Below are 26,409 nucleotides of genomic sequence, written 5' to 3'. Positions count from 1 at the left end.
ACTTGACCGTAGCAGACTCAGACACCTGCTCACCACGCAGCATCTGAGGGAAACACGACACGACAGGGCGATACAAAGACACAGCACGGTGAACAATATACAAGGATCCGACAGGACAGAAACGGAAAACAAGGGGAGAAATAGGGACTCTAATCAGGGGAAAAGATAGGGAACAGGTGTGGGAAGACTAAATGATTGATTAGGGGAATAGGAACAGCTGGGAGCAGGAACGGAACGATAGAGAGAAGAGAGAGAGAGAGAGGGAGAGAGAAAAAGGGGAACGAACCTAAAAAGACCAGCAGGGGGAAAACGAACAGAAGGAAAAGCAAAATGACAAGACAATATAAGACAAAACATGACAGTTCAGGTCATTCTGTAGCTCAGTTGGTAGAGCATTGCGCTTGTAACGCCAGGGTAGTGGGTTCGATTCCCGGGACCACCCATACATAGAATGTATGCACACATGACTGTAAGGTGCTTTGGATAAAAGCGTCTGCAAAATGGCATATATTATTATTATTATTATTATTATATTATTATTATTATTATTATTATATTATTATATTGTTCACCCCGGTATCATCCAGCAGGCGAGGTCAGTACAGGTGCATCAAAGCAGAGAGACTGAAAAACAGTTTATATCTCAAGGCCATCAGACTGTTAAACAGCCACCACTAACATTGAGTGGCTGCTGCCAACATACTGACTCAACTCCAGCCACTTTAATAATGGAAATGGATGGAAATTGTTGTAAAAAATGTATCACTACCCACTTTAAACAATGCCACTTAATATAATGTTTACATACCCTACATTACTTATCTCATAGGTATATACTGTACTCTATATCATCTACTGCATCTTGCAATCTTTATGTAATACATGTATCACTAGCCTCTTTAAACTATGCCACTTTTATTTTTACATACCCTACATTACTCATCTCATATGTATATACTGTACTCGATACCATCTACTGCATCTACATCTACTCCTATGCCGTTCTGTACCATCACTCATTCAAATATCTTTATGTACATATTTTTTATCCCTTTATACTTGTGTGTATAAGGTAGTAGTTTTGGAATTTTTAGGTTAGATTACTCGTTTTTTATTACTGCATTGTCGGAACTAGAAGCACAAGCATTTCACTACACTCGCATTAACATCTGCTAACCATGTGTATGTGACAAATAAAAATGGATTAGATTTGATGTAATGTTGTTTTTCTCGATTGCCATTTGCAATTCATAAGCGGCAGGCTGTTGCTTGTCTGATGTCAACAATAATGTGTTTACCCATCAGAAGAATATGCACATTACGTGTGCTTGTCCAGCTTGTGTGTTTGTGCGTTCGTGTGTGCGTGTGTGTTAATGGTAGTCTTTTGGGCTGAAGAGTGTATGCATCCAGGGCTGGGTAGGTCACTTTCTAAATGTAATCTGTCACAGTTACTAGTTACCTGTCCAAAATTGAATCAGTAACGTAACTTTTTGGTTACCCAAAGTCAGTAACGTAATCTGATTACTTTTGAATTCTTTCCCCTTAAGAGGCATTAGAAGAAGATGAAAAGGATCCATGAATTACATTTGGTGTGTCATCATAGTGGTCTCTGGTTTATGGTCAGACTCGCTCAGGTGGAACAATCTTAAACTTGTACCTTTTTTCAATGCTGAATTGAATGTCATTGAGAAACAGAAAGGTGTTAAAGTATTTTTTCCCCAAAAAACATATTTTTTCAAAATTACAAAAGTCATCTAAAACGTAAACTGGTTTCCCAAAAGTATTTGTAATCTGATTTTAAAAAACAACTAAATATTCTGATAACGTAACCGATTACATTACAGTTTTTTCTCCAAATCAGATTACACTGACTATACTAATGAATATAATCTGTTATTCCCCACCATAGATGAATGTAATCTGTTACTCCCCACCATAGATGAATGTAATCCCCACCATAGATGAATGTAATCTGTTACTCCCCACCATAGATGAAAGTAATCTGTTACTCCCCACCATAGATGAATGTAAATGACTAGTGCTAGTTGCCAGCCAGCCTCAGCCTGGTCATATGTGTGTGTTAGCAGGCGCCTGCGGTGTTGCAGTTCTGGTTAATCAGTGGGTAAAGTAGAGCCAGTAGAATCTAGGTCTGCTGCTGCTGATTAAATATTAACTGGGCCCGGTGAGGGCTGATTTAAACTCAGCCTGATTGGTATATCTGTTTGATAACCCCTCAAGGAGCCGCAGCCCTCTGCTGTGGAGCTGATCCTACTGTTTGAGTGGGCTGGATTATTATAATGGGTTGGAGAGTGGGAGGAGGAGAGGAACATGCAGACACATCTCTCTTTTCATGTAGTAGATTGTGGACAGATATCAGCACTATGGTGATCTGTGGTGTTAGTGGTGCCAGGAGATGGCTAGGACAGAGACAGGACTGAGACAGAGATAGAGATGAGACCATGCTTGGGACCCTCCTGCAGAGAACATTTTGTCTGATGCTTAGAGGCTGCGTATGTGTGTGTGTGTGTGCGTGCGTGTGTGTGTGCGTGTGTGCGTGCGTGCGTGTGTGTGTGTGTAAGTGAGAGCTCTGATCGCTGTGCTAGGGACAGGGATCAGTGGAGGGCTAATGACTTATCCAACACAGACACACACACAGACCCAGAGCTGAGGGCTAATGGAGACTGTATGGCAGACAGAAGGCGGATCAGGAGAAATGGCCCGTGCCCTGTGTTCAGACTTGCCCTGTGGGTGAACAGACTGACACCAAATCGCCTGTGTTCTCACTAGGGCTGTGGAAGTCTTGACATGTTATCAGGCAGTTATTGTCATGCAAAAGCCTGCTGGTCTCACGGTAATTGACCGTTAATTAACATAGACACATTTTGCATTTCCAGGCCTCCCCACAACAAGCAGTTGATGAGCCCCTTTGGAACCCCCTACATTTAAAAATGTCTAATAAATACATGTAATACACACCATAATAATACATCCATTATTTATTTTAGGCAAGTCTAAAGAAACATTATGAGATTAAGAAAATGTATTTCCGAGGAACAGAATACGAGTTGGACTACTGTATGTGATCTGCCTATGCACGATTTTCATTATGGCTGACAAGCTATGCTTATAAATCCAGTGCCATTATTTTATTTTATATGATTTTATACTAAGAAGAATATAATTGAACTTAGCTGAATTAAGTATAAATATAATTCCCATTACGGAGAAAGTACGCGCATTAAATGAATATGTTGATTGTAAAAGGGATCATTTGAAACAGGTCCTATATGCTAGATTTAGAGTTAATTTGCAACTTCAGTTGTGAATTATACAAACCCTAAAATGTCTTAGACATCAAAACATACACTACTGGTCAAAAGTTTTAGAACACCTTGTCGTGTCTTTGGCTGTGCCGGATTAAGTGATATGACATGCTATTCTGTAAAATAATTTCTCTATAGTTAATATCAGGTAAATAATTAACTAGAAAGTCGGGCACCACAAACTAATGTTTATAGAGCTGTTATCTTCCGAATACTCTTAAAGACCTGGTAATCTTCTACATTAATAGCAGTCAATATTTAATCGTCACCTTGTTTAGTCTCATCTGAAAGTTGTAAATTCTTGGTTACCTTCACGAACCCTGGCTAACCAGTTGAATCAGCAACGCAAAATTGGGTTTAATTATTTATTTACTAAATACCTAACTAATCACACAGAATTACATATACACAGAATGAATCATACATTGATGGACCTGGTGAACAGAGCCGATATAGCGGCTGGTTACACAAAGAAAAGGGGGGAGTTTGAGTGAAAGAGCGGGAAGAATGAGTAACAAAGGGAGAAGCTATGCTATCATAAATACAGTATCTTATGCATTCTAAATAACCGCCCATTTGAAAAAGGAGAATGTAATAAATATTTACACTGAGCTGTGCTTCGGTAGATTGGTCGTAGATCGTAGGCCGGGTTGTCCAGCATGGGTCTCTGGTCCTCTGAAGACTGTCTAGTGGTGAACTGGAGCGTGGTAGAATGGATAATCTGTCAGTCCTCTCCTAGCCCACGTTTACACCTGCGGTTGCTAATGCAATGGCTAGGAGGTATCACTTCTTCAGTGAATAAGAGTTCAAAGTTCATACCAAGTTCATACCAAGTTGCCATACTTTTAAGCTCATGCTATATACTGGCTGGTATACTCGAAATTCATCCTTCGGAGTGTAGGTCGTCACCTTCACGTTGAGATTCGATGCTAATTTCGTTAGGTTCTTGTCATTCAACCAGAGCTCACGCTGAGATTGGCTTAGTTCTGTAGGTGATCTTTGTCCTTTCAATGTGGGGACCGCAAGTCATCACGTCCATGGAACAGCTTATAATCTAATCCCTTTTAACGTAGGACTGTCGCCCTAACATCCTCAGAACAGAAAGTTACATTTTCATCAAGTGCTTTATATAGGAGGGGAGAGAAGGGCGTGTTTCATAGTTTATAACCAATGTCTGTTCACATGTGCACTGAGTGAGCAGAGCTTTAACCTTGTGAAAACCCAATTCTCTCATTTGGAAGCTAAAATTACATTTAATCTTTTCACAGATAGTTTCATATTTAAACATTTAAATTGCACATCAATTCCATGTGAATCTGATAACTAGAATGTGTAGACTTTCCAAGATACAGTTTGTCGTCCTGTCATCAGTAATAAAGTCTCAGACGCCAACTGATCTGGCATCATATCCATTTAGTACCAACGCGTATTTTCAGCTGGTTTGATTACCGAAATATGGTTCCGTTCCCATCTTTTGATGTCACCAGACTCTCTCTCAATGTTAATATAGAATAATAATAATATATGCTATTTAGCAGACGCGTTTATCCAAAGCGACTTACAGTCATGTGTGCATACATTCTACTTTAGCCATGGGATTTTCAATAGTCACATCAGTAGAGTAGAGAGGAAAAGGGTAAAGGCATTTATGGGGGTCATAAACCTCCCCAATCAGGCCAACCTACTCATTCAAGGGTTGTTCTTTATTTTTACTCATTTCTACATTGTAGAATAATAGTGAAGACATATAAACTATGAAATAGCACATATGGAATCATGTAGTAACCAAAAAAAGTGTTTAAAGCTGTCATCAAGGCAAGGGTGGCCTTTTGAAGAATCTCAATCATAAAATATATTTAGATGTGTTTATCACTGTTTTGGTTACTACATGATTCCATATGTGCTATTTCATAGTTTTGATGTCTTCACTATTATTCAACAATGTAGAAAATAGTAAAAATAAAGGTAAACCCTTGAATGAGGGTAGCCTAGTGGTTAGAGCGTTGGACAAGTAACCGAAAGGTTGCAAGTTCAAATCCCCGAGCTGACAAGGTACAAATTTGTCATTCTGCCCCTGAACAGGCAGTTACAGTTCCTAGGCCGTCATTGAAAATAAGAATTTGTTCTTAACTGACTTGCCTAGTTAAATTAATAAATTCAGAAAGTATTCAAACCCCTTCACTTCATTTCCCTCATCAATCTGCACACAATACCCCATAATGACTTGGGGTAATGACATGTTTTATATTTTTTTCAAATGAACTAAATCTAGTTGTCTACTGCCCCCTAAATCTAGCTGTCTACTGCCCCCGCTAGAGTAATTGCGTGCCCATAGTAAACATAATTTTTTTTTGTCAAAAGTTGCTAATATATGCAAATAACAAAATATTATTGAATAGAAAACACTCCAAAGCTTCTAAAACCGTTTAAATTATGTCTGTATGTAAAGCAGAACTCTCAGGGCAGTCATTCTCCCAAACTCTCTCTTGTCATCATAAAAGTTGGCCCAACTTTGACGTCATCGCCTCCACCCTGCCCAAGCAGTTACAGGTCTGGGAACAGTCTCTCTGTCTTCAGCGCGATCTCAGCTTTCAATGGGGCTTCTCATTGTGAGAATCGCGCGCTCACAAGAATTTTGGCAGGCCGAAACCTTTCAATCACGCGAAAAAACAGGTCACTTTTATACGCGCTCTGCTCAGATCCTGTCTTTTTTCCAAGATCGATTATACAATGCATGCGTTTCTGTTCGTCCTCACGATTGCTGTACACCTTTATAACATGTTAAAGCTTGATTATGAAGTTAGTTTGACAAGTTTAATCGACATATAATATGTAAGTTCAACGTTTTGGTGCGCATCTACTTGACTTTTGGCTACATTTCAACCGAAATGTGTCGTGTTTGAGAACCGAAAGACACAGACTGCAAAACTAAACGCTGTTTTTGGTAAGTATAATTCCTTCCAGGTCTTCTGATGGAAGAACAGCAAAGGTAAGGGAATATTTATGTGGTAAATTTGGGTTTATGTGGACTCCAAGATAGAGGAGCAATAATGCTACTTTTTGAGCGCCGACTCATAGTATAGCCTAGTGAACGAAACCTGTAACGTTAAAAATAAATGTAACACAGCGATTGCATTCAGAAGAAGTGTATGTAACTATATATATGTAGAACATGCATATTTAGTCAAAGTTTATGATGTGTATTCCTTGTTAGCTGACGTTATCTGCCGGAGCTATCGTCATTTCTCAGGACATTTGAGTAGCGTTTTTTGAACGATGCATCATTGTAAACAGAGATTTATGGATATATATAGCATATTATTGAAAAAAACATAAATGTACTGTGTAACATGTTATATTACTGTCATCTGATGAAGATTTCAAAAGGTTAGTGCATTATTTTTATTTTAATCCTGCGTTTGTTGATTGCATATTTTTTTCAACTTGGCTATGCAAATTAGCCGTGTCTTCGGTGGTGGTTTGACATAAATATGTGCTATGTTTTCGCCGTAAAACATTTTAGAAATCTGACTTGCTGGCTAGATAAACAACTTGTTTATCTTTCATTTGAGCCATTGGACTTGTTAATGTGTGGAGGTTAAATATTTTTAGGAATATTTTTGTGTTCCATGCGCCACCTTCCAGATGAACGTGGGGGGGGTGTTCCAAAATTGGAACCCTAGTCCCCTTCTGGTTAATTTTTTTTTCACATTTACAGAAGTATTCAGACCCTTTACTTAGTACTTTGTTGAAGCATCTTCAGCAGCGATTACAGCCTCGAGTCTTCTTGGGTATAAAACTACAAGCTTGTCACCTGTATTTGGGGAGTTTCTCCCATTCTTCTCTGCAGATCCTCTCAAGCTCTGTCAGGTTGGATGGGGAGTGGCGCTGCACAGCTACAGTGCCTTGCGAAAGTATTCGGCCCCCTTGAACTTTGCGACCTTTTACCACATTTCAGGCTTCAAACATAAAGATATAAAACTGTATTTTTTTGTGAAGAAGTGGGACACAATCATGAAGTGGAACGACATTTATTGGATATTTCAAAATTTGAACAAATCAAAAACTGAAAAATTGGGCGTGCAAAATATTCTTTCATCATTCTGATGATTTGAGAAAGTTGCACAGCTGTTCTTTCGTCAAGTGATCATATTTTCACCCATCAGACTATTATCAATATAATCTAGTCTTTACTAATATGTAAAATGAGTTTCTTTTTCGAATGGCCCATTTATCAAATGTGCAGGGTCAGAGGGAACAAGACATGTCATCTGTATGCACTGGAATAGGGAATGGTTGCTGTGTGCTTAATATGTGCAGCTGAGAAAGAAATATAAGGACAATTATTTAACTCCATGCATCAACCACTGTTTGAGGAGCATGCTCTCACTGCCCGACAGGTGATATTCTGCCCAAACGTTGTATAACATTGGGTCTCCAACCTTGTTCCTGCAGCTACCCAGTGCTTAATTTGGGAAACCAAGTGAAATATGTTCAGGAACACCGCAACAAAACATATTTCAACTAAACTGTTGACAGCCCATCTGCGTGCTCGAGAAAGGAACAAAGGAGGGAGAGGAGGAGATGGAAATGCATGGTGGTGTCGTGTCTTTGGCTATGCCGGATTAAGTGATATGACATGCTATTCTATAAAATAATTTCTCTGTAGTTAATATTACCTGATTAAGCTAATCAGGTAAACAATTAACTAGAAAATCGGGGCACTACGAAAGAAGTTTATAGAGCTGTTATCTTCCGAATAAACTCTTAAAGACCTGGTAATCTTCTACATCAATAGCAGTCATTATTTAATCGTCACCTTGTTTAGTCTCATCTGAAAGTTGTAAATTATTGGTTATCTTCACGAAAGCTGGCTAACAAGTTGAATCAGCAAAACAAAATTGGGTTTAATTATTTATTTACTAAATACCTAACTAATCACACATAATTACATATACACAGAATGAATCATACATTGATTTCAAATTATGTCATAAAGGAAAACGTCCCCAGCGGACAGAACAGATATGATGGCTGTGTCACGCCTTGGTCATTGTATCTTGTGTTTTTGTTATATGTTTGGGTAGGCCAGGGTGTGACATGGGTTTATATGTTGTATTTCGTATTAGGGTTTGTATTAATTGGGAGGTTGTATTATTAGGGGTGTGTCTAGTTAGGCTTGGCTGCCTGAGGCGATTCCTAATTGGAGTCAGCTGATTCTAGTTGTCTCGGATTGGGAACCGTATTTAGGTAGCCTGAGTGCGCGTTGTATTTCGTGGGTGATTGTACCTGTCTTTGTGTTAGTCACCAGATAGGCTGTATTTTGTTTCACTTGTTTGTTGTTTTTGTATTTTCAATATATTCATGTACCGCTTTATCTTTATTAAAGGTCATGAGTAACCTACACGCTGCATTTCGGTCTGCCTCTCTTCTAACAGCAGACGAATATCAATACAGAATCACCCACCACGATTCACAGACCGAGCAGCGTGTGAACTGGCAGGAGCTAAAGGAGGACGCTATGGACGGCAGAAGAAGGGATTATACGACGTGGGAAGAAATCGACAGGTGGGCAGCCGACCCAGAGCGAGTGCAAGAGCCCGCCTGGGATTCCCTACAGCAATGCGAAGAGGGCTATACACGGATGGAATCGAGAAGGAAAGCATTGCTATACAGAGCGAAAACTGAAGGTAACAGGGGAAAGCGCAGAGAGAGAGTGGCTGAGTCAGGAAACAGACCTGAGCCTACTCTCCCTGTTAATCGTGAAGAGCAGTTGCAATGGGAGAGAATGCATCATTTGGAGATTTGGACATGGGAGGAGGAATTAGACGGTCAAGGACCCTGGAAGCAGCCGGGAGAATATCGCCGTCCCAAGGAGGAAATAGAGGCAGCTAAAGCGGAGAGGCGGATGTATGAGGAGGCAGCACGGCGACGCGGTTGGAAACCGGAAAAACAGCCCAAAGAAATTATTGGGGGGGAGCTAGAAGGGAGAATAGTTATGCCAGGTAGGAAACCTGCGCATACTCCCTGTGCTCACCGTTGGGCTAGAGAGACCGGGCAGGCACCGTGTTATGCTATGGAGCGCACGGTGTTTCCAGTGCGGGTGCAGAGCCAGCTGCGACTCATACCAGCCCTTCCTATTGGCCGGGCTAGAGTGGGCATCGAGCCAGGTAAGCTTGGGCAGGCTCGGTGCTCAAGAGCTCCAGTGCGCCTGCACGGTCCGGTCTATCCAGAGCCACCTCTACACACCAGTCCTCCGGTAGCAGCTCCCCGCACCAGGCTTCCTGTGCGTGTCCTCGCGCCAGTACCACCAGTTCCAGCACCACGCACCAGGCCTCCAGTGCGCCTCGCCTGTTTAGCGCAGCCAGAGCTTTTCTCCTCTCCTGCGCTGCCGGAGTCTCCTGTCTGTCCAGCGCCACCAGTGCTCCCAGTCGGCCCAGCGCGTCCTGTGCGCCTCGCCTGTTCAGCGCAGCCAGAGCCTTTCTCCTCTCCTGCGCTGCCGGAGTCTCCTGTCTGCCCAGCGCCGCCAGTCGGCCCAGCGTCACCAGTCTGCCAGGACCCGCCAGAAGTGCCAGTCTGCCAGGATCCGCCAGAAGTGCCAGTCTACCAAAATCTTCTAGATCGGCCAGACAACCTTAATCATCCAGGTCCACCAGCCAGCCAGGATTTACCGGAGCCTACTACCTGCCTGAGCTTCCTCTCAGTACCGGGCTCCCTCTCAGTACCGGGCTTCCCCTCAGTACCGGGCTTCCCCTCAGTACCGGGCTTCCCCTCAGTATCGGGCTTCCCCTCAGTACCGGGCTTCCCCTCAGTACCGGGCTGCCCCTCTGTCCCGGGCTGCCCCTCTGTCCCGGGCTGCCCCTCTGTCCCGAGTTGCCCCTCTATCCCGAGTTGCCCCTCTATCCCGAGTTGCCCCTCTGTCCCGAGTTGCCCCTCTGTCCCGAGTTGCCCCTCTGTCCCGAGCTGCCCCTCTGTCCCGAGCTGCCCCTCTGTCCCGAGCTGCCCCTCGAGCTGCCCCTCTGTCCCGAGCTGCCCCTCGGTCCCGAGCTGCCCCTCGGTCCCGAGCTGCCCCTCAGTTATGTGGGGATCAGGGTGAGGACTATTAGGCCATGGTCGGCGGAGAAGGTGGATTATCCTAGGACGCGTAGGGGAGGAACTAGGACATTTATGGAGTGGGGTCCACGTCCCGAGCCAGAACCGCCACCATGGACAGACGCCCACCCGGACCCTCCCTATGCTCTTGAGGTGCGTCCCGGAGTCCGCACCTTAGGGGGGGGTTCTGTCACGCCTTGGTCATTGTATCTTGTGTTTTTGTTATATGTTTGGGTAGGCCAGGGTGTGACATGGGTTTATATGTTGTATTTCGTATTAGGGTTTGTATTAATTGGGAGGTTGTATTATTAGGGGTGTGTCTAGTTAGGCTTGGCTGCCTGAGGCGATTCCTAATTGGAGTCAGCTGATTCTAGTTGTCTCGGATTGGGAACCATATTTAGGTAGCCTGAGTGCGCGTTGTATTTCGTGGGTGATTGTACCTGTCTTTGTGTTAGTCACCAGATAGGCTGTATTTTGTTTCACTTGTTTGTTGTTTTTGTATTTTCAATTTATTCATGTACCGCTTTATCTTTATTAAAGGTCATGAGTAACCTACACGCTGCATTTCGGTCTGCCTCTCTTCTAACAGCAGACAAATATCATTACAGGCTGGTTACACAAAGAGAGTGGGTTGGATTTAAATGAAGGAGCGGGAAGATGAAGAACAAAGGGAGAAGCTATATCTCTATCGGTCCGTAGGCAGCTATGCTGTAAATACAGTATCTTATGCATTCTAAATTACCGCCCGTTTGAAAAAGGAAAATGCAATAAATATTTACTCTGAGCTGCGCTTCGGTAGGTTGGTTGTAGATGCTGGCCGTGTTGCCCAACAGAGATCTTCCTTGTCCTCTGTCTCTGGTGGTAAACTGGATACTTGGTAGTATCGTGTTGTTTGTTAGGGTAGATACTTTATCCGTCCTTTCCTCGCCCACATTTACAGCTGCTGTTGCTAACTCAATGACTAGGACATCTCACTTCTTTAGTGAATAAGAGTTCATGCCATTCGCAACCAAAGCTCACACTGAGGTTTGCTTAGTTCTGTAGTTGACATGTTAGTCTTTTTAACGTATGGACCGTCGTCCTATCGTCCTCGGAACAGAAAGGTACATTTTCGTCAAGGGCTTTATACAGGTGGGGAGAGAAGGGCGTGTTTCATAGTTTATAACTAATGTCTCTTAATGAGTGAGCAGAGCTTTAACCTTATGAAAACCCAATTCTCTCATTTGGAAGCTAAAATTACATTTAATCTTTTCACCAATAGTTTAATATTTAAACATTTAAATTGCACAATAATTCCATGTGAATCTGATAACTATAATGTGTAGACTTTCCAAAATACAGTTTATATCAACCCATCATTAGTAAGAATGTCTCAGACGCCAACTGATCTGGCATCATATTCATTAAGTACCAACGCATATTTTCAACTGGTTGGATTACCGAAATATGTTCCTTTCCCCCCACCTTTTGATGTTCCCAGACTCTATATGTTTAACTTCTTGCGGCGACCCATCCCGGATCCGGGATCGTGACTACCGCTCAAGCTCATTACCATAACGCAAAATTCTTAGAAATATTTAACCTCCATACATTAACAAGTCCAATAGCTCAAATGAAAGATAAACACCTTGTTCATCTACCCAGCAAGTCAGATTTCTAAAATGTTTTACGGCGAAAACATAGCACATATTTATATTAGACCACCACCAAAACAAAAGACGAGAGGCAGCCATTTTGTCCCAGAAAATATAAAATTATAAAAGCAGGATAAAAAAATTAATAATTCACTAACCTTTTGAAAATCTTCATCAGATGACAGTAATAGTATATGTTACACAATACATTTTTTTTCTCAATAATATGCCATTTATATCCATAAATCTCTGTTTACAATGACGACATTTCAAAAAATGCTACTCAAATGTCCGGAGAAATGATGATAGCTCCGACAGATAATGTCAGATAACAAGCAATAAACATGACTAAATATACATGTTCTACATATAGTTACAAAGATACACTTCTTCTTAATGCAACCGCTGTATTACATTTATTTTTAACGTTACAGAATTCGTTCACTGGCTATACAATGAGACGGCCCTCAGATATTAGCAGTATGTCTCCTCTACGTTTGGAGTCCACAGAAACCCAAAATAACCACATAAATATTCCCTTACCTTTGATGTTCTTCGATCAGAAGACGTAGAAGGAGTCATACTTACCCAATACATCGTTTGGTTTCACGTTGTGTGTCTCTTTATTAGCATATGCTAACAGCTTCAGCTGAAATGCACCCAAAATGACTTCTGGTCCCGCACTCTTGCGCATCAAAACTTCAAATTTACATATTATATGTCGACTAAACTGGTCAAACTATGTGCAGAATCGAGCTTTATGATGTTTTGAACATGTAAAACAATGATCAGCGCGAACAGACAAACCGCCTTCAATTGGTGTTTCTTGGAAAAGAAGGTGCCCCAAATCGGCCGCGCGCAATAGAGAGACAAGAGAGAGTTTGGGAGAAAGGCTGCCCTGAGAGTTCTGCTTTACATACAGACATAATTTAAACGGTTTTAGAAACTTTAGAGTGTTTTCTATTCAATAATAATTATATATGCATATATTAGCAATTTTGGGAAAAAATATTTTCAGTTTACTATGGGCACGCACTTCCTCCAAAGGGGGCAGTATTGAGGCCTAGTCTTAAGAGGTTTTAACAAAGGCTTTTCAAGAGTCCTTCTCTAGAGTCAAGAGAGAGGAAAGGGAGAAAGGTATTTATGAGGGTCATAATCTTCCCCCAGTAAGGCCAATGTCATGACAGTGGTGAGATATTCTGTATAGCTAAAGGTAATGTGTCACCCAATTAATTATGAAAATATAAAATTACCTATTACTAGGCTATTCTAAATCAAATACAAATTATGTAATTGTAGGCTAGCTGTAAGCCACCCAATCAATTAAACAACATCATCGCCTAGGCCTATACATTCTCTCCCACTCATGGATCTGCATTTTGGAGTGTAGCATAAGGTAACCAGTCCATCCAGTATGCATAATAATACAGTCCACACTCAAAGGCTAAAATCAGTTTTGTTTTATTTATCTTCTGCCATGTGTAATGTGCGGTAGGACATGTATTGTGTAATGGAAAAATCACAATTTTAATTCAGTTATATTGGCTTGGGCTCATAAGCCTATGCATAAGCTCTAATATGTGTACGGGTTATTTGAATTAATCGTCACCTTAGAAAGCGCTGTCCATTTTTTTGTATTAGGCTTTGAAACAACATACACAAGCATGTTTTATACGGTTTCAACCTGCTGTTGAACCTCGTTCTTCAAATTGATCATCACAGTGAGTTGAATTTAAAAGTATGATAGACCTACTGTTTTGATGATAAATGTTTGATGTGATTTTTGATTGCATTTGCATTGTTGTCAGAGTGGTTAGAGGGACCATAGGGCCCTGAGTACCGGGTCGTTAGGACCTGATGGAGGAACAATAGAGTCCTGAGTACCAGGCCATTAGGACCTGATGGTAATTCACAACGGTCACATGGAATTTTACTGCGGTCGTGACTCATGACTGCCGGTGTGGCTATAATATGTTCACGGCAACAGCTGTAGTCCTCACACAACCTGCCACAGCCGCAGAGGGCTTACAAACGTGCGTGTGTGTGTGTGGCGTGAATTTGTGTGTTCCAAAGCGAGAGACGGGGAAAGAGAAAAAGAGGTAGAGAGAGTATGTGTTCATTAAAACAGGTCACATTCACATAGAAAGCAAGTGCATCCGGGCATTTATTCTTCCTGTCCTGTGGGATCCAACATTACACCTGAGAGAAGGAACCTAATATGCCCAATGATGCAGAGAAGAGGGTGTGTTCATACCAGATTGTTTATTAACAAGATCTTACCTAACTGAATGTGTATTGATTAATGCAGCAGTCATGGCGTAGAATTACATTTCTGGATGTCAGGTCTGCTCCCTGTTTCACATCCACTGAGCTTTTGTTGTTGTGTGGTTCAGAGCCAGATTGCCAGGATCAGGAGATTTTCCTGTGGCGGAAGGATACAGGATTTGGGTTCCGCATCCTTGGAGGAAATGAGCCTGGGGAGCCGGTGAGTATCTCTCCACCATTCCTCCACCATGTCCCTTCTCTGTCACTGTTTAGTTTAGATGTGCCAAGGAAAGGGGACATTTTCATATTGAATCACTCCCCTTGCGACACACCATTCACTTATACACGACTGATGATTAAACATTCCCCATGCCTGGTAATTACATCCCGTGTTAAACACTAAACAGAGTTATGAATGCATGTTAATGAATGCATGTTAAAAGGGCAGCTATAGTACTGAACCCTCAATGGTCCATTACAGCTTCATCACGGTATGTTTCCTGTCAGAGTCCCTGCCTTAGGGCTTTCTTTGTTAAGCATCAAACACACAAACAACACTCATTCTCTGTCAGATCACACTCACACTGTGATGCTCAACCAACTGCCAAGAACTGGCAGCCTCTTAGTCTTCTTTCTCTTTTCCATCTGCATCACTTGTTCTTACCCCAGTCTCTACCTATAATAGGGAGCAGTAGAAATGTACAGTCTGCTGTCTGTCTGACTGTGATAGATGACTGGTGCTGTCTGTTAGATGAGGTAGGTCTGCATGCTGGTCTCAGGAGGTTCATTTAGAGAGCTTATTAGGGAAAGTAAGGGCCTTACCCAGAAGCCATTGGTTCTGTGCAATGTGTTTCTAAGGGACCCGAAGAGAGAGAAAGAGAAGTAGAGAAAGGCAGCGAAAGAGAGAGAAAGAAAAAATAATGAAGAGAGAGCGAGAGATGAGTGAGAAATAGAGATGCTGTAGGCAGCAAGCCTACCACAGAGGAAATAGCAGTTGTTATTTGTGCCAAGGATGCTCCGCGGTACACCCTGTACTAAATGTCCTACAGACACACACACTCACCTGTGCCACACAGTAAGACCAGCCCTATCCATTCTACAGCCTCAAAATACTACAATGCGCTATAGGCTTAGCTTCAGTTATGACTAACATGGAACCTGTCATGGAACATAAAAAAGGGTTTTATTTAACTGTGCTGTATTGAATATGAACTGCAAGTGAATTACAGGGCTAATGGATTAGTAATACGCTCTGTAGATCTACATTGGACACATAGTGAAGTACGGTGCAGCAGATGAGGACGGACGCCTGCGTTCTGGTGACGAGCTCATCTGTGTGGACGGCACGGCGGTGGTGGGGAAGTCTCACCAGCTGGTGGTGCAGCTGATGCAGCAGGCCGCCAAGCAGGGCCACGTCAACCTCACCGTCCAACGCAAGAGCTCTGGATATGGAGGTGAGGACAGGTCACAGAGACTACACAGGCATATGCACACTCACTCACCCACACACTCACTACCCACACAAGCCTGGGTTCTGGCTGAGACCTAGTGCTTAGTGGCTCATTTAACTATTACTAGCCCATGCCAAATGTTTGAATGTTGTTTGTATATTTGCTGAACACCTTTTTTGTATTGCCTGTCCTCCTTCATCCCCCCTCCTTCCCCCATCTCTTCCACAGTTTCGAAAGGGGAGGGTGACGTGCCCCCGTCCCCTGCCTCGTCCCACCACAGCAGCACCCAGGCCCCCTCCCTGACGGAGGGCAAGCGGACCCCCCAGGGCAGCCAGAACTCCCTCAACACGGTCAGCTCTGGCAGTGGCTCCACCAGTGGCATCGGCAGTGGGGGAGGAGGTGGCTCCGGCAGTGCTGTGGTCACCGCAGCCCTGCAGCCCTATGACGTGGAGATCCAACGTGGAGAGAATGAGGGTTTCGGATTTGTCATTGTGTCATCTGTCTCTAGGCCTGATGCTGGGACTACGTTCGGTGAGTGGGGTAGGCAATTCTACGCTGGGCTGGGTTATGGTGAGCTGGGTTTTGCTACTACCAGAGTGGGCTATGATGGGTAAAGTTGCAATTTTCTGTTCTCAGGTCTGAGAACCAGTTTTAATTTGTTATGGGTTGAACTGTGTTAAAATGGGTATTAATCTGGTAAAATATCCTGTAATCTGAGCAAATCCTGATTCTTCTGCTTGATTTTACTGTGGTTATTAATCTACAGTATTAACAATCTTTTCTGAAAACCAACCCTTTAAGGCTTAACTTACGCATGAAAAGCATATATTAATAAACATCCTCTTGAAAAGATCTGAGGTGATTATTTCGTAGCTAAGCCTAATGACTACAGAACACTCCCCCTGATGTTATTTAGACAGCCCATTTCCTTGTGTTATCAAAAGTCCCTCTCAAAGTTTACAAAGTGAGACAGGGAAATAGTGATGCCCCAGTGCGTGAAACAACCTGAGTCTGCCAAGCAACACACTAGTAAACACACGACCCTTAAAGTGCATCAACACCGCCCGCCACTCAGCAACACAAATGATGTCATTTCTTGGGGGTGGAATTACAATATTTTGACAGTCACTCCTCATTGTATCCTCATTCCCACCTTCTTTATGAATGGCAGGGGAGTAATTTCTGATGGGAGTGGACTTAATGGTACAGCTCGAGGTCACAAACTCCATAACCATGAGTTTAGGGAAACAGAAATCTCTATGTGCCCAGGTGCATTCACTGCCGGTGATAACTGGCTGGCTGATGCTTTATCAAAAACACTATCAACACCGATTCAGAGGCAGACTTAATACATGGCCGGTTCTGGCTGATTCACTCAGCATGTCATTTCAGTTCCACTGAGCACATTCTATAGCTGTCTGTACTGTTTATGTATGAAGGCAAAATTGTGAAATTGTCGCCCTTTAAGTTCACTCCGCCGTCAAAGAGGGATTTTAAGCCAATGTGAGTAAGACCTGTAAGCAGGTTAACATTCACAAGGCTGCAGGGCCAGGCGGATTACCAGGACGTGTACTCAGAGCATCCGTTGACCAACTGGCAAGTGTCTTCACTGACATTTTCAACCTCTCCCTGACCTAGTCTAATAGCATGCTTCAAGTAGACTACCATAGTCCCTGTGCCCAAGAATGCCAAGTTAACCTGCCTAAATGACTTCGGGTCCGTAGCACTCACATCTGTAGCCATGAAATGCTTTGAAAGGCTGGTCATGGCTCACATCCCATAAATCCTGGACCCACTCCAATGTGCATACTGCCCCAACAGATCCACAGATGACTCAATCCATATTGCATTTCACACTGCCCTTGCCCACCTGGACAAAATCAACACCTGTGTGAGAATGCTATTCATTGACTACAGCTCAGTGTTCAACACCATGGTGCCCTCAAAGCTCATCATTTAGCTAAAGACCCTGGGACTTAACATCTCCCTCTGGATCCTGGGGCAACAACACATCCGCCACGCTGACAACAACACTGGGGGCTGTCAGGGGTGTGTCCTTAGTCCCCTCCTGTACTCCCTGTTCACCCATGACTGCAGGGCCACGCACTGGACTCTAACCCCACACACACACACACACACACACACACACACACACACACACACACACACACACACACACACACACACACACACACACACACACACACACACACACACACACACACACACACACACACACACACAATCACATTCCTTCACATATGCTGCTACTCTGTTTATTATCTATGCATAGTCACTTTACCCCTACTTACAGTACATGTACAGTACCAGTCAAAAGTTTGGACACACCTACTCATTCAAGGGTTTTTCTTTATTTTTACTATGTTATACATTGTAGAATAATAGTGAAGACATCAACACTATGAAATAGTGAGGACTGTCACAGGAAAGGAAGACCTAGAGTCACCTCTGCTGCAGAGGATAAGTTCATTACAGTTACCAGCCTCAGAAATTGCAGCCCAAATAAATGCTTCACAGAGATCAAGTAACAGACACATCTCAACATCAACTGTTCAAAGGAGACTGCTTTAATCAGGCCTTCGTGGTCGAATTGCTGCAAAGAAGCCACTACTAAAGGACATCAATAAGAAGAAGAGACTTGCTTTGGCCAAGAAACACGACCAATTATACCAGTGAAAATCTGTCCTTTGATGTGAGATTTTTGGTTCTAACCGCCGTGTCTTTGTGAGACGCAGAGTAGGTGAACGGTTCATCTTCGCAAAATATATTTGTTTAACACTTTTTTGGTAACTACATGATTCCACGATGTGTTATTTCATAGTTTTGATGTATTATTTTTGACATTGTAGAATAGTAGTGAATACAAATATAGAAAAACCTTTGAATGAGTAGTTGTCCAAACTTTTGACTGGTACTGTATATATTACTTCAATTCAAAATTAATGTTTTGTTAGCTACTGTGCAGTGCAATGGACCCAGTTCCATTGATCCTCTGAGCTATAGTTGAAGCCACATAAAATAGAAAGTAGAAGTAGAGGTTGTTTACGTATCATTTATACAAGCAGGAGATATCCCACTGACTTGATGTCTTTCTTTATGAGCGACCTGAATGTGCTCATCTGCACTGTCTGCAGCTGGATCCTCAGACTCAGTGACACTTCTGTCTCAACTGTCTCTGGTTGTGTCTCAAATTATACCATATATTCTCCATGCAGTGCACTACTTCTTGCCAGACCTCTATGTTCCCCATGTAGTGCACTGCTTCTGACCAGACCAGAGCCCTATGTGGGTATCATTTGAGAGTTTCTTCCTGTCTCATTGTGGGGATGGGATGAATTAATGTGCTGATGGAGATGCTTCTCTACCAGATCTCCCCGACCGCCAGTGGAGGTCCAACATAGAGAGAGACATGAAAGTAAATATTGATATTATTAATATTAAATAGTGCACCTCCATCCATTTGTGATCAATCTATGGATTCTTCTTTTGCCTGAGAGGGCCATAGATGTTTGGGTATTGTGACGGACAAAGAGCTTTGCACTGGCTGTATCCCTCTCCCATACATCATACTATGCAAACCCCTTTTCTCCCTCCAGCCCATCCCACCATTGTGAGCTGCTATGCGCTGGTGTTGTGATCAGCAGAAAGGGTATTAAATCCTGGGTTTTTGTCACACCCAGTAATGTCCCATATCTCATTATTTGGATAGAGTGGCAGGACACAAGGGCAGTTTTTAATCAAGAAGAAGGGAGGGGAGCTTGACGCACAAGGTGATGTGATAAATATGGATGTGGGAGGGAGGGAAGGAGGGAGGGAGGGAGGGAGGGAGGGAGGGAGGGGCGAGAAAGCTCCCTAGAGTCTGTTCAGAGCTGCTCTGTAAACAAGATGTGCTACATTGAACGCTGTCACTCAGCGTGTATTACTTTGCTTGTGTAGCACGCAGTATGCAAACAGTCCCATGCAATGCTAGCATGTCTCTATCTGTAGCCTCTCTGATAAAGTGTGCATTCTCTCTTGACATAGGTGGGAAGCCTGAGATTTCACTCTTTAGCAATACATCTCGTTCTCTGAGCCGTTCCAAGGGTCAGAAACCAAATGACACGTCCAGCATCTAACCACTACGCTGTGGCAAAGGCTGCATTCTCCCCAGTGGTCCCTGGTGCTGAGGGGAAGGGGAAGACAGTTGTAAGGCCATGTCAAGGTCATTGATAGCCTGCTGAGCAGGGGCCACAAAGGGCCCTGACCAGTTCCAGGTGATTTAAGTCCCAATGATTAATGCATCAGGGGAGCAGAGGATGACAGCAGAGAGAAAAACAGAGCCCATGAATTCCTTAATGACCACACATTATAAGTCTGTCCACCACTAGGGATGTAAGCTGTGATCCGGATGCATACTCCGTGATTGCACCAAGTTTCCAGTGCCACGGTTGGCTGGTTCTTGGGTGGTCCTCTCTGGGTGAATGGCCTATGGTGATTTGGATGATTTAAAAACCTCTTTGGGCTAGACATGCCGCTAGCGACCCCACCTTGATAACATCCGGCGAAATTGCAGAGCGCGAAATTCAAAATCATAACATTAAACATTCATGAAAATACAAGTGTCATACATAATTTAAAAGCTTAACTTCATGTTAATTCAGCCCTTTGGTCAGATTTTAAAAAGGCTTTACGGCAAAGGCATACCACGCGATTATCTGAGGACAGCGCCCTGCGTATAAAAGCATTAAAAACATTTTCCAAACTAGCAGAGGTATTACAAAGTCGAACAATGTTTCTAATCAATCCTCAGGTACCCTAATATGTAAATAAACAAATCAAATTTAAGACGGAGAGTAGTGTGTTCAATACCGGAGATAAATAACGAAGTGCACGCCTTCATCCACGCGCACCACAACACTACAATCAAAATGAGAGCCACCTTGAAAAACTACAAATTCGAGCTCATTTTTCAAAGAACAAGCCTGAAACCCTTTCTAAAGACTGTTGACATCTAGTGGAAGCAATAGGAACTGCAATCTGCGAGGATTTCCTTTGATTTTCCCATAGATAGGCATTTCAATGGGTGGTCACAACAACCAAAAATTCTGGATGGATTCTCCATGGGTTTTCGCCTGCCATATCAGTTCTGTTATACTCACATACATTCAAACTTCAGGGTGTTTTCTATCCTATGCTACCAACTACATGCATATCCTAGCTTCTGGGCCTGAGTAACAGGCAGTTTACTTTGGGCACGCCAGTCATCCGAACTTCCAAAATACTGCCCCCTAGCCCTAGGAAGTTTTTAACTATTTGCCTTCTTTTCTCTCTCTTTTTCCTTCTCTTTCCTTTCTCATAATCAAATTGCATAATCAATAACCAAATCACACAAACACAAACACTACACATTAACATCAAAGCTGGAAATGCATGTGTGGCCATGCCCCACAAAATAGGGCGCATCATCGAGGGGAGCCCTGCGGACCGCTGTGGGAAGCTGAAGGTGGGCGACCGCATCTTGTCTGTCAACGGCTGCTCCATTACCAACAAGTCCCACTCGGACATCGTCAACCTGATCAAGGAGGCCGGGAACACAGTCTCTCTGAGGATCATTCCTGGTGATGGTAAGACTTTGAGGCATTCTGTTTTATAATGCAGTAGGGAGGTGACTTATTCATAGTTCTAGTGGGAGTCAATGGGCATCACTGCTCTGCGCTGGCAGAAGCACTTTCTATCAACCTGGGGAGCTATCTAGCGCTATGAGAGGCCATGCTCCTTGCCCTAGCTTCAAACTGGGAGAGGGTTGGGAATGTGAATGAGTAGGGAGGTTATGCCACTAGATATGTATCTCTAGTCAGTTTTACCTTTCCCCCCTTTCATGGTTAAGGTTAGAATTTGGGGAGGGCAAGCTGATAAGTATGTGTGTGTTGATTGTACAGTGTATGATAGGCAGACTGATAATGTCATTTGGATGTACTGCGGTCTCCCAGTTTGGTAATAGCTGCTATTTTGAAATGAAGAGATTATCAACTCAGTGAAATGTGTTTTCTGTGTAATCACTGTTTCCTGTCAGTGTTAATCTCCTCAGTCTGGATGGAACAAGGTGGCAGGAAATGCATACGTAATACTGGTTTTGGCAGGAACAGGCTGTGACAGGAAATTGGCTCTATCCCCATGAGTAGGAATGTGTTGAGTTGTGCCATGTCCCAGAACAACAATGCAGCCAGCGCCTAGAATGGCCTGTCATTGGCTGAGAGACTTGTGGACCAATGAGGTGTGTGTGTGTGTGTGTGTGTGTGTGTGTGTGTGTGTGTGTGTGTGTGTGTGTGTGTGTGTGTGTGTGTGTGTGTGTGTGTGTGTGTGTGTGTGTGTGTGTGTGTGTGTGTGTGTGTGTGTGTGTGTGTGTGCACGCGCGCGCTAGATTTGCTGCTCTGCCTCTAAAGGGCTCTCCAGAAAAGCTGGTAAAATGTAACTTCATTAAGATGGGAGGAGAGCCAGGCGCACACACATACAAAGGAGGAGAAAAAACAAAACCAGTCATTAAATAAAGCATGGCAGTTTGTTTTAACGACCACAATGATAGCATCTATTTATAGCCTACTGTTTTCTCTCATGGTAGAACAACTCCAGATAGAACCCATGCAGCCACAACCTTCCCCAACTAGGCTGTGTAATTTTTGTGGAGATATTTGTTGTTGAACCGTTCAGGTTGTGTCCCCAGACAGCTTTGTGATCATGGGGGAAGGCTGTCAGGGTAGCAAGGGAGAGAGGGATGAATGAGTCAGGCTGGGGGTCTTGCTAACTTCAGGCAGAACCCCATTCCATCTATAAGTAACCAATGTCTATGATGACTAATGTGGACTGCCGTGTTGTGACTTGTGGTGCTGCAAGAAAGGAAGGACAATTACCCCTGGAATTTAAAGAAAAACAGAACGATGGAAGCAGAGATTTGTTTTGATTTGATGTTCCTGTGTAGAGTGGAACTGGTGTTGTCTGTGTCGGTGAGCAAAATTGTAGATGACAACATTGTAGGCAATTTACCATCAGGTTGAACAGAGCAGCCTTGAGGTAAAGACTGTGTTTTCTGGAGAGCAAAACTCTTGTATGGAAATGTGTTGTCAAAGACAGCAATCCTGACCAAGAAAACACATTGTTTAGCAGAATAGCGATTTTAGAGCATCTAACAGCAGACACATTTGTTTTTTTCTCTAAGATAGAAGCCATCTTACCAAAATCCATGTATTACTCATAGATTAGAGGTTATGACCTCTACCCACAATCCTCTACTGTATTTCCACAGAGTCCTCCAACGCGTCTCTGTTGACCAACGCTGAGAAGATTGCCACCATCACCACCACGCACACACCCCAAACTGCCACGGAGCCTCGGTTAGTTTCCATGAAGATCTCAATCAATAAACAGGCTTTTGATTAAATCAAATGTATAATATGATCAATTGCATGAAAGATAAATTCTATATGAATATTATTTATTTTCATATCTGTGTGTTCATATGAATGATTACATTTTCCAGGAACAACTCAAAGTCGAAACAGGCTCCTCCTCCACCTCCTCCAACACAAGCTCAGCCCTCACAGGTACTGTAAAGACAGACATGTTCTATCAGTCTGTTTCAATCAATCACCAAAGAAGGAAGCCATCAGTAATTCATTACTTCACAAGAACACACTTCAATCTTCAATCTGAGATAACTATTTTCATTCAAAGCAATCAATCAATGAATCCGATAATCAATAAAAGAGGACGGAAGAGTGACAGTACCACAGCCAAACTTTTGATGAGTGCAGTAAGCCTGTGTCCAGCCATTGCAGTGCCCTTTCTTCGTGCTCTGCACAGGCAGCAATACTTATTCATTGGTTCCAGGGTATTGTACCTCCTGTTCATTTTGTGTGGTCCTTTGTAGCTCTGTTGGTAGAGCATGGTGCTTGTAACGACGGGGTTGTGGTTTCAATTCCTGGGACCTCCCATATGTCAAAATGTATGCACGCATGACTGTAAGTTACTTTGGATAAAAGTATCTGCTAAATGGCTTATATTATTATGTGAGTTTTTGCTGGATGTGACTTGATTAGTCCTGAATTTAGTACTCACTTCATGACACCCCTGTTGGCCCATTAGCTGTGGGTATTTGCACATCTGCTCTGTAAATATGTACTTTTCTTTCTTTCTGTCTCTCACTCTCTCAGGATGCCGAGTTCTACTCTGTGGATCTGGAGCGGGACAGTAAAGGCTTTGGGTTCAGCCTGAGAGGAGGACGGGAGTACAACATGGACCTATATGTGTTGAGGCTGGCTGAGGACGGGGCGGCTGGCAGGAATGGCAAGATGAGGGTATGCTCCATGAAAAAATCATATCATCAATTGGAGGCCTGTCACTCTGTTGTACTTGGATTCTAATATTTCTGTCAAATAGACAGTTCAGCTCGCCTGGGATCAATTATCTGGTTGTCTCAATAAATCTCCTCCCTCCTCTCTCTCTGCACACAAAGGTGGGAGATGAGATCCTGGAGATCAACGGCGAGAGCACAAAGAACATGAAGCACGCACGGGCCATCGAGCTGATCAAGAATGGTGGCCGGAGGGCACACCTGGTCCTCAAGAGGGGTGATGGATCTGTACCTGAATATGGTGTGTGGAGATGTGATGTGATACAGGTTCCCTCCATACTATGACTAACACTACTTATTCTGACTACTAACTAACACTAAAGGCCCCACACACAGGACAGACACTGTAGTCTGCATTTTCTTGTTGCTGTGAGCAAATCAAATCCAATTTTATTTGTCACACGCGCCGAATACAACATTACCGTGAAATGCTTACTTTACAAGCCCTTAACCATCAATGCAGTTCAAGAAATTGAGTTAAGAAAATATTTAATAAATAAACTAAAGAAAAAGAAATGTAATCAAAAAGTAACACAAGATATTTACATAATAATAATGAGGCTATATATAAGGGGTACCGGTACCGAGTCAATGTGTGGGGGTACAGGTTAGTTGAGGTCATTTGTAAAGTGACAATGCATATATGTAAATAGTTTGGGTGGCCATTTGATTAATTGTTCAGCTTGGGGGTAAAAGCTGTTAAAGGAGCCTTTTGGTCCTAGACTTGGTGCTCCGGTATCGCTTGACATGCGGTAGGAGAGAGAACAGTCTATGACTTGACTGGAGTCTTTGACAGTTCTTTGGGCCTTCCTCAGACACTGCCTAGTATATAGTTCCTGGATGTCAGGAAGCTTGGCCCCAGTGATGTACTGGGCCATACACATTACCCTCTGTAGTGCCTTACGGTCAGATGCAGAGCAGTTGCCAGACCAGGTAGTGATGCAACCGGTCGGGATGCTCTCGATGGTGCAGCTGTAGAACTTTTTCAGGATCTGGGGACCCATGCCTCTTCTGAGGGGGAAAAGATGTGGTTGTGCCCTCTTCACAACTGTCTTGGTAGGTTTGGACCAGGATAGTTCACTGGTGACGTGGATACCAAGGACAATGAAACTCACAACCTTCATTGGCCATAGTATGTAATGTTCCTCTTCCTGTATAAATCAAGTCTTGTTAATGTCCAAATAATGTATGTTCTGCTCACTCCTAATCTGGGATTGTTTCTCCTTATTTCTGCCGAGAAGGTCAAAGGATCCCACTCAGCTATCAATTTCATAGGTTTTCCTTTTCTGTGCCTGACAGAAAAACTTGTCAACTGAACCAACTACATTTATTTTTCTTTTCTCTATTGAGGATCTAAGCCCTCTGTTGTCTCTATTTTTGTTTATTTTTTTTGCTGTCTTCTTTTCTCTGGGTTCTTCCTCCTCCCTCCAGCGATGATGGCTCCTCATCTCGCTGTTGCTACTATGAGAAATGACAAGATGGGAGAGCCCTGTTTCTACCTAATGGGCCAAAATCAGACCACGGTTTGTAGCCAAGTCTGTTCCAACCCACCCTCCTAACTGTTTACCCTCCACCCCAACATCTCTCACCTACTTAACCCATCTCCCCCTACCATTTCCTCCTCTCCCACTACCTGCACCTCCCTGGGTATGTGTTTGGTTCTGTGTGGCCTGGCTCACTCCTCAACCTGCACTGTGCTTTCATGACCCATGTGAACCCATTCACACTGAATGCACTGCTTCTCCTCCTCCCGCCTCTGGAAGGATTCATGTCACTGCTCGCCTCCTGCTGCTACCATAACAACCACTAATTGGGCAGACTCATGGGCAGAATAGTCTCCAGTTTTTTGTTTTCTCCTCTCTCAGGCTCTTTGTTTTTCTGCAGTTCCCATTCCCAAACGATGATAATCGACTTTTTAAATTATTTTTATTTTAACGTCATAGCTGCTTGTTGTGTCATTGATAACACCAACCCTCCACTTGCAATGTTTTGCACTTACATGTAGCAACCCAATGCTCCCATTGAAAATATACTGTAGCAATTGTTTACTTTGATGTAATTTAGTTTTGAGGATCAAAGTAAGTCATTTGTGTACAAATTTGAATATTTAATACCACCCTTTTTCCCCAGTATATTTATTGTCCCAATTTGCAAACAAGTCACTGTTTATGGAAGTGCATGGCAGTACATGGTTTCCATAAAAATATCTGTATTGACTAAATACCAATATCTGTATT

General features: G+C 43.0%; 1 protein-coding gene across 15 annotated transcripts in view; it reads left to right on the top strand.

Moving 5' to 3' along the window:
• LOC124031661 (membrane-associated guanylate kinase, WW and PDZ domain-containing protein 1-like) overlaps positions 1-26,409 on the top strand; it is a 156,209-nt gene that overhangs the window by 126,715 nt on the left and 3,085 nt on the right. For 11 of the 15 annotated variants that reach the window (XM_046343178.1, XM_046343179.1, XM_046343181.1 and 8 more), the window contains 8 exons: positions 14,443-14,534; positions 15,573-15,768; positions 15,994-16,296; positions 21,186-21,389; positions 23,066-23,153; positions 23,300-23,363; positions 23,973-24,116; positions 24,275-24,413. In XM_046343178.1, coding sequence (XP_046199134.1) covers positions 14,443-14,534; positions 15,573-15,768; positions 15,994-16,296; positions 21,186-21,389; positions 23,066-23,153; positions 23,300-23,363; positions 23,973-24,116; positions 24,275-24,413 — 1,230 coding nt within the window. Of the gene's footprint in view, positions 1-14,442; positions 14,535-15,572; positions 15,769-15,993; positions 16,297-21,185; positions 21,390-23,065; positions 23,154-23,299; positions 23,364-23,972; positions 24,117-24,274; positions 24,414-25,603; positions 25,696-26,409 lie in introns of all 15 variants that reach the window. The other 4 variants (XM_046343185.1, XM_046343183.1, XM_046343184.1 and 1 more) reach the window with 2 other exon arrangements.

Source organism: Oncorhynchus gorbuscha, linkage group LG03 (genome assembly GCF_021184085.1).
Source record: "Oncorhynchus gorbuscha isolate QuinsamMale2020 ecotype Even-year linkage group LG03, OgorEven_v1.0, whole genome shotgun sequence".
Lineage (NCBI taxonomy): Eukaryota > Metazoa > Chordata > Actinopteri > Salmoniformes > Salmonidae > Oncorhynchus > Oncorhynchus gorbuscha.
This window is presented reverse-complemented; position numbering and strand designations above follow the sequence as displayed.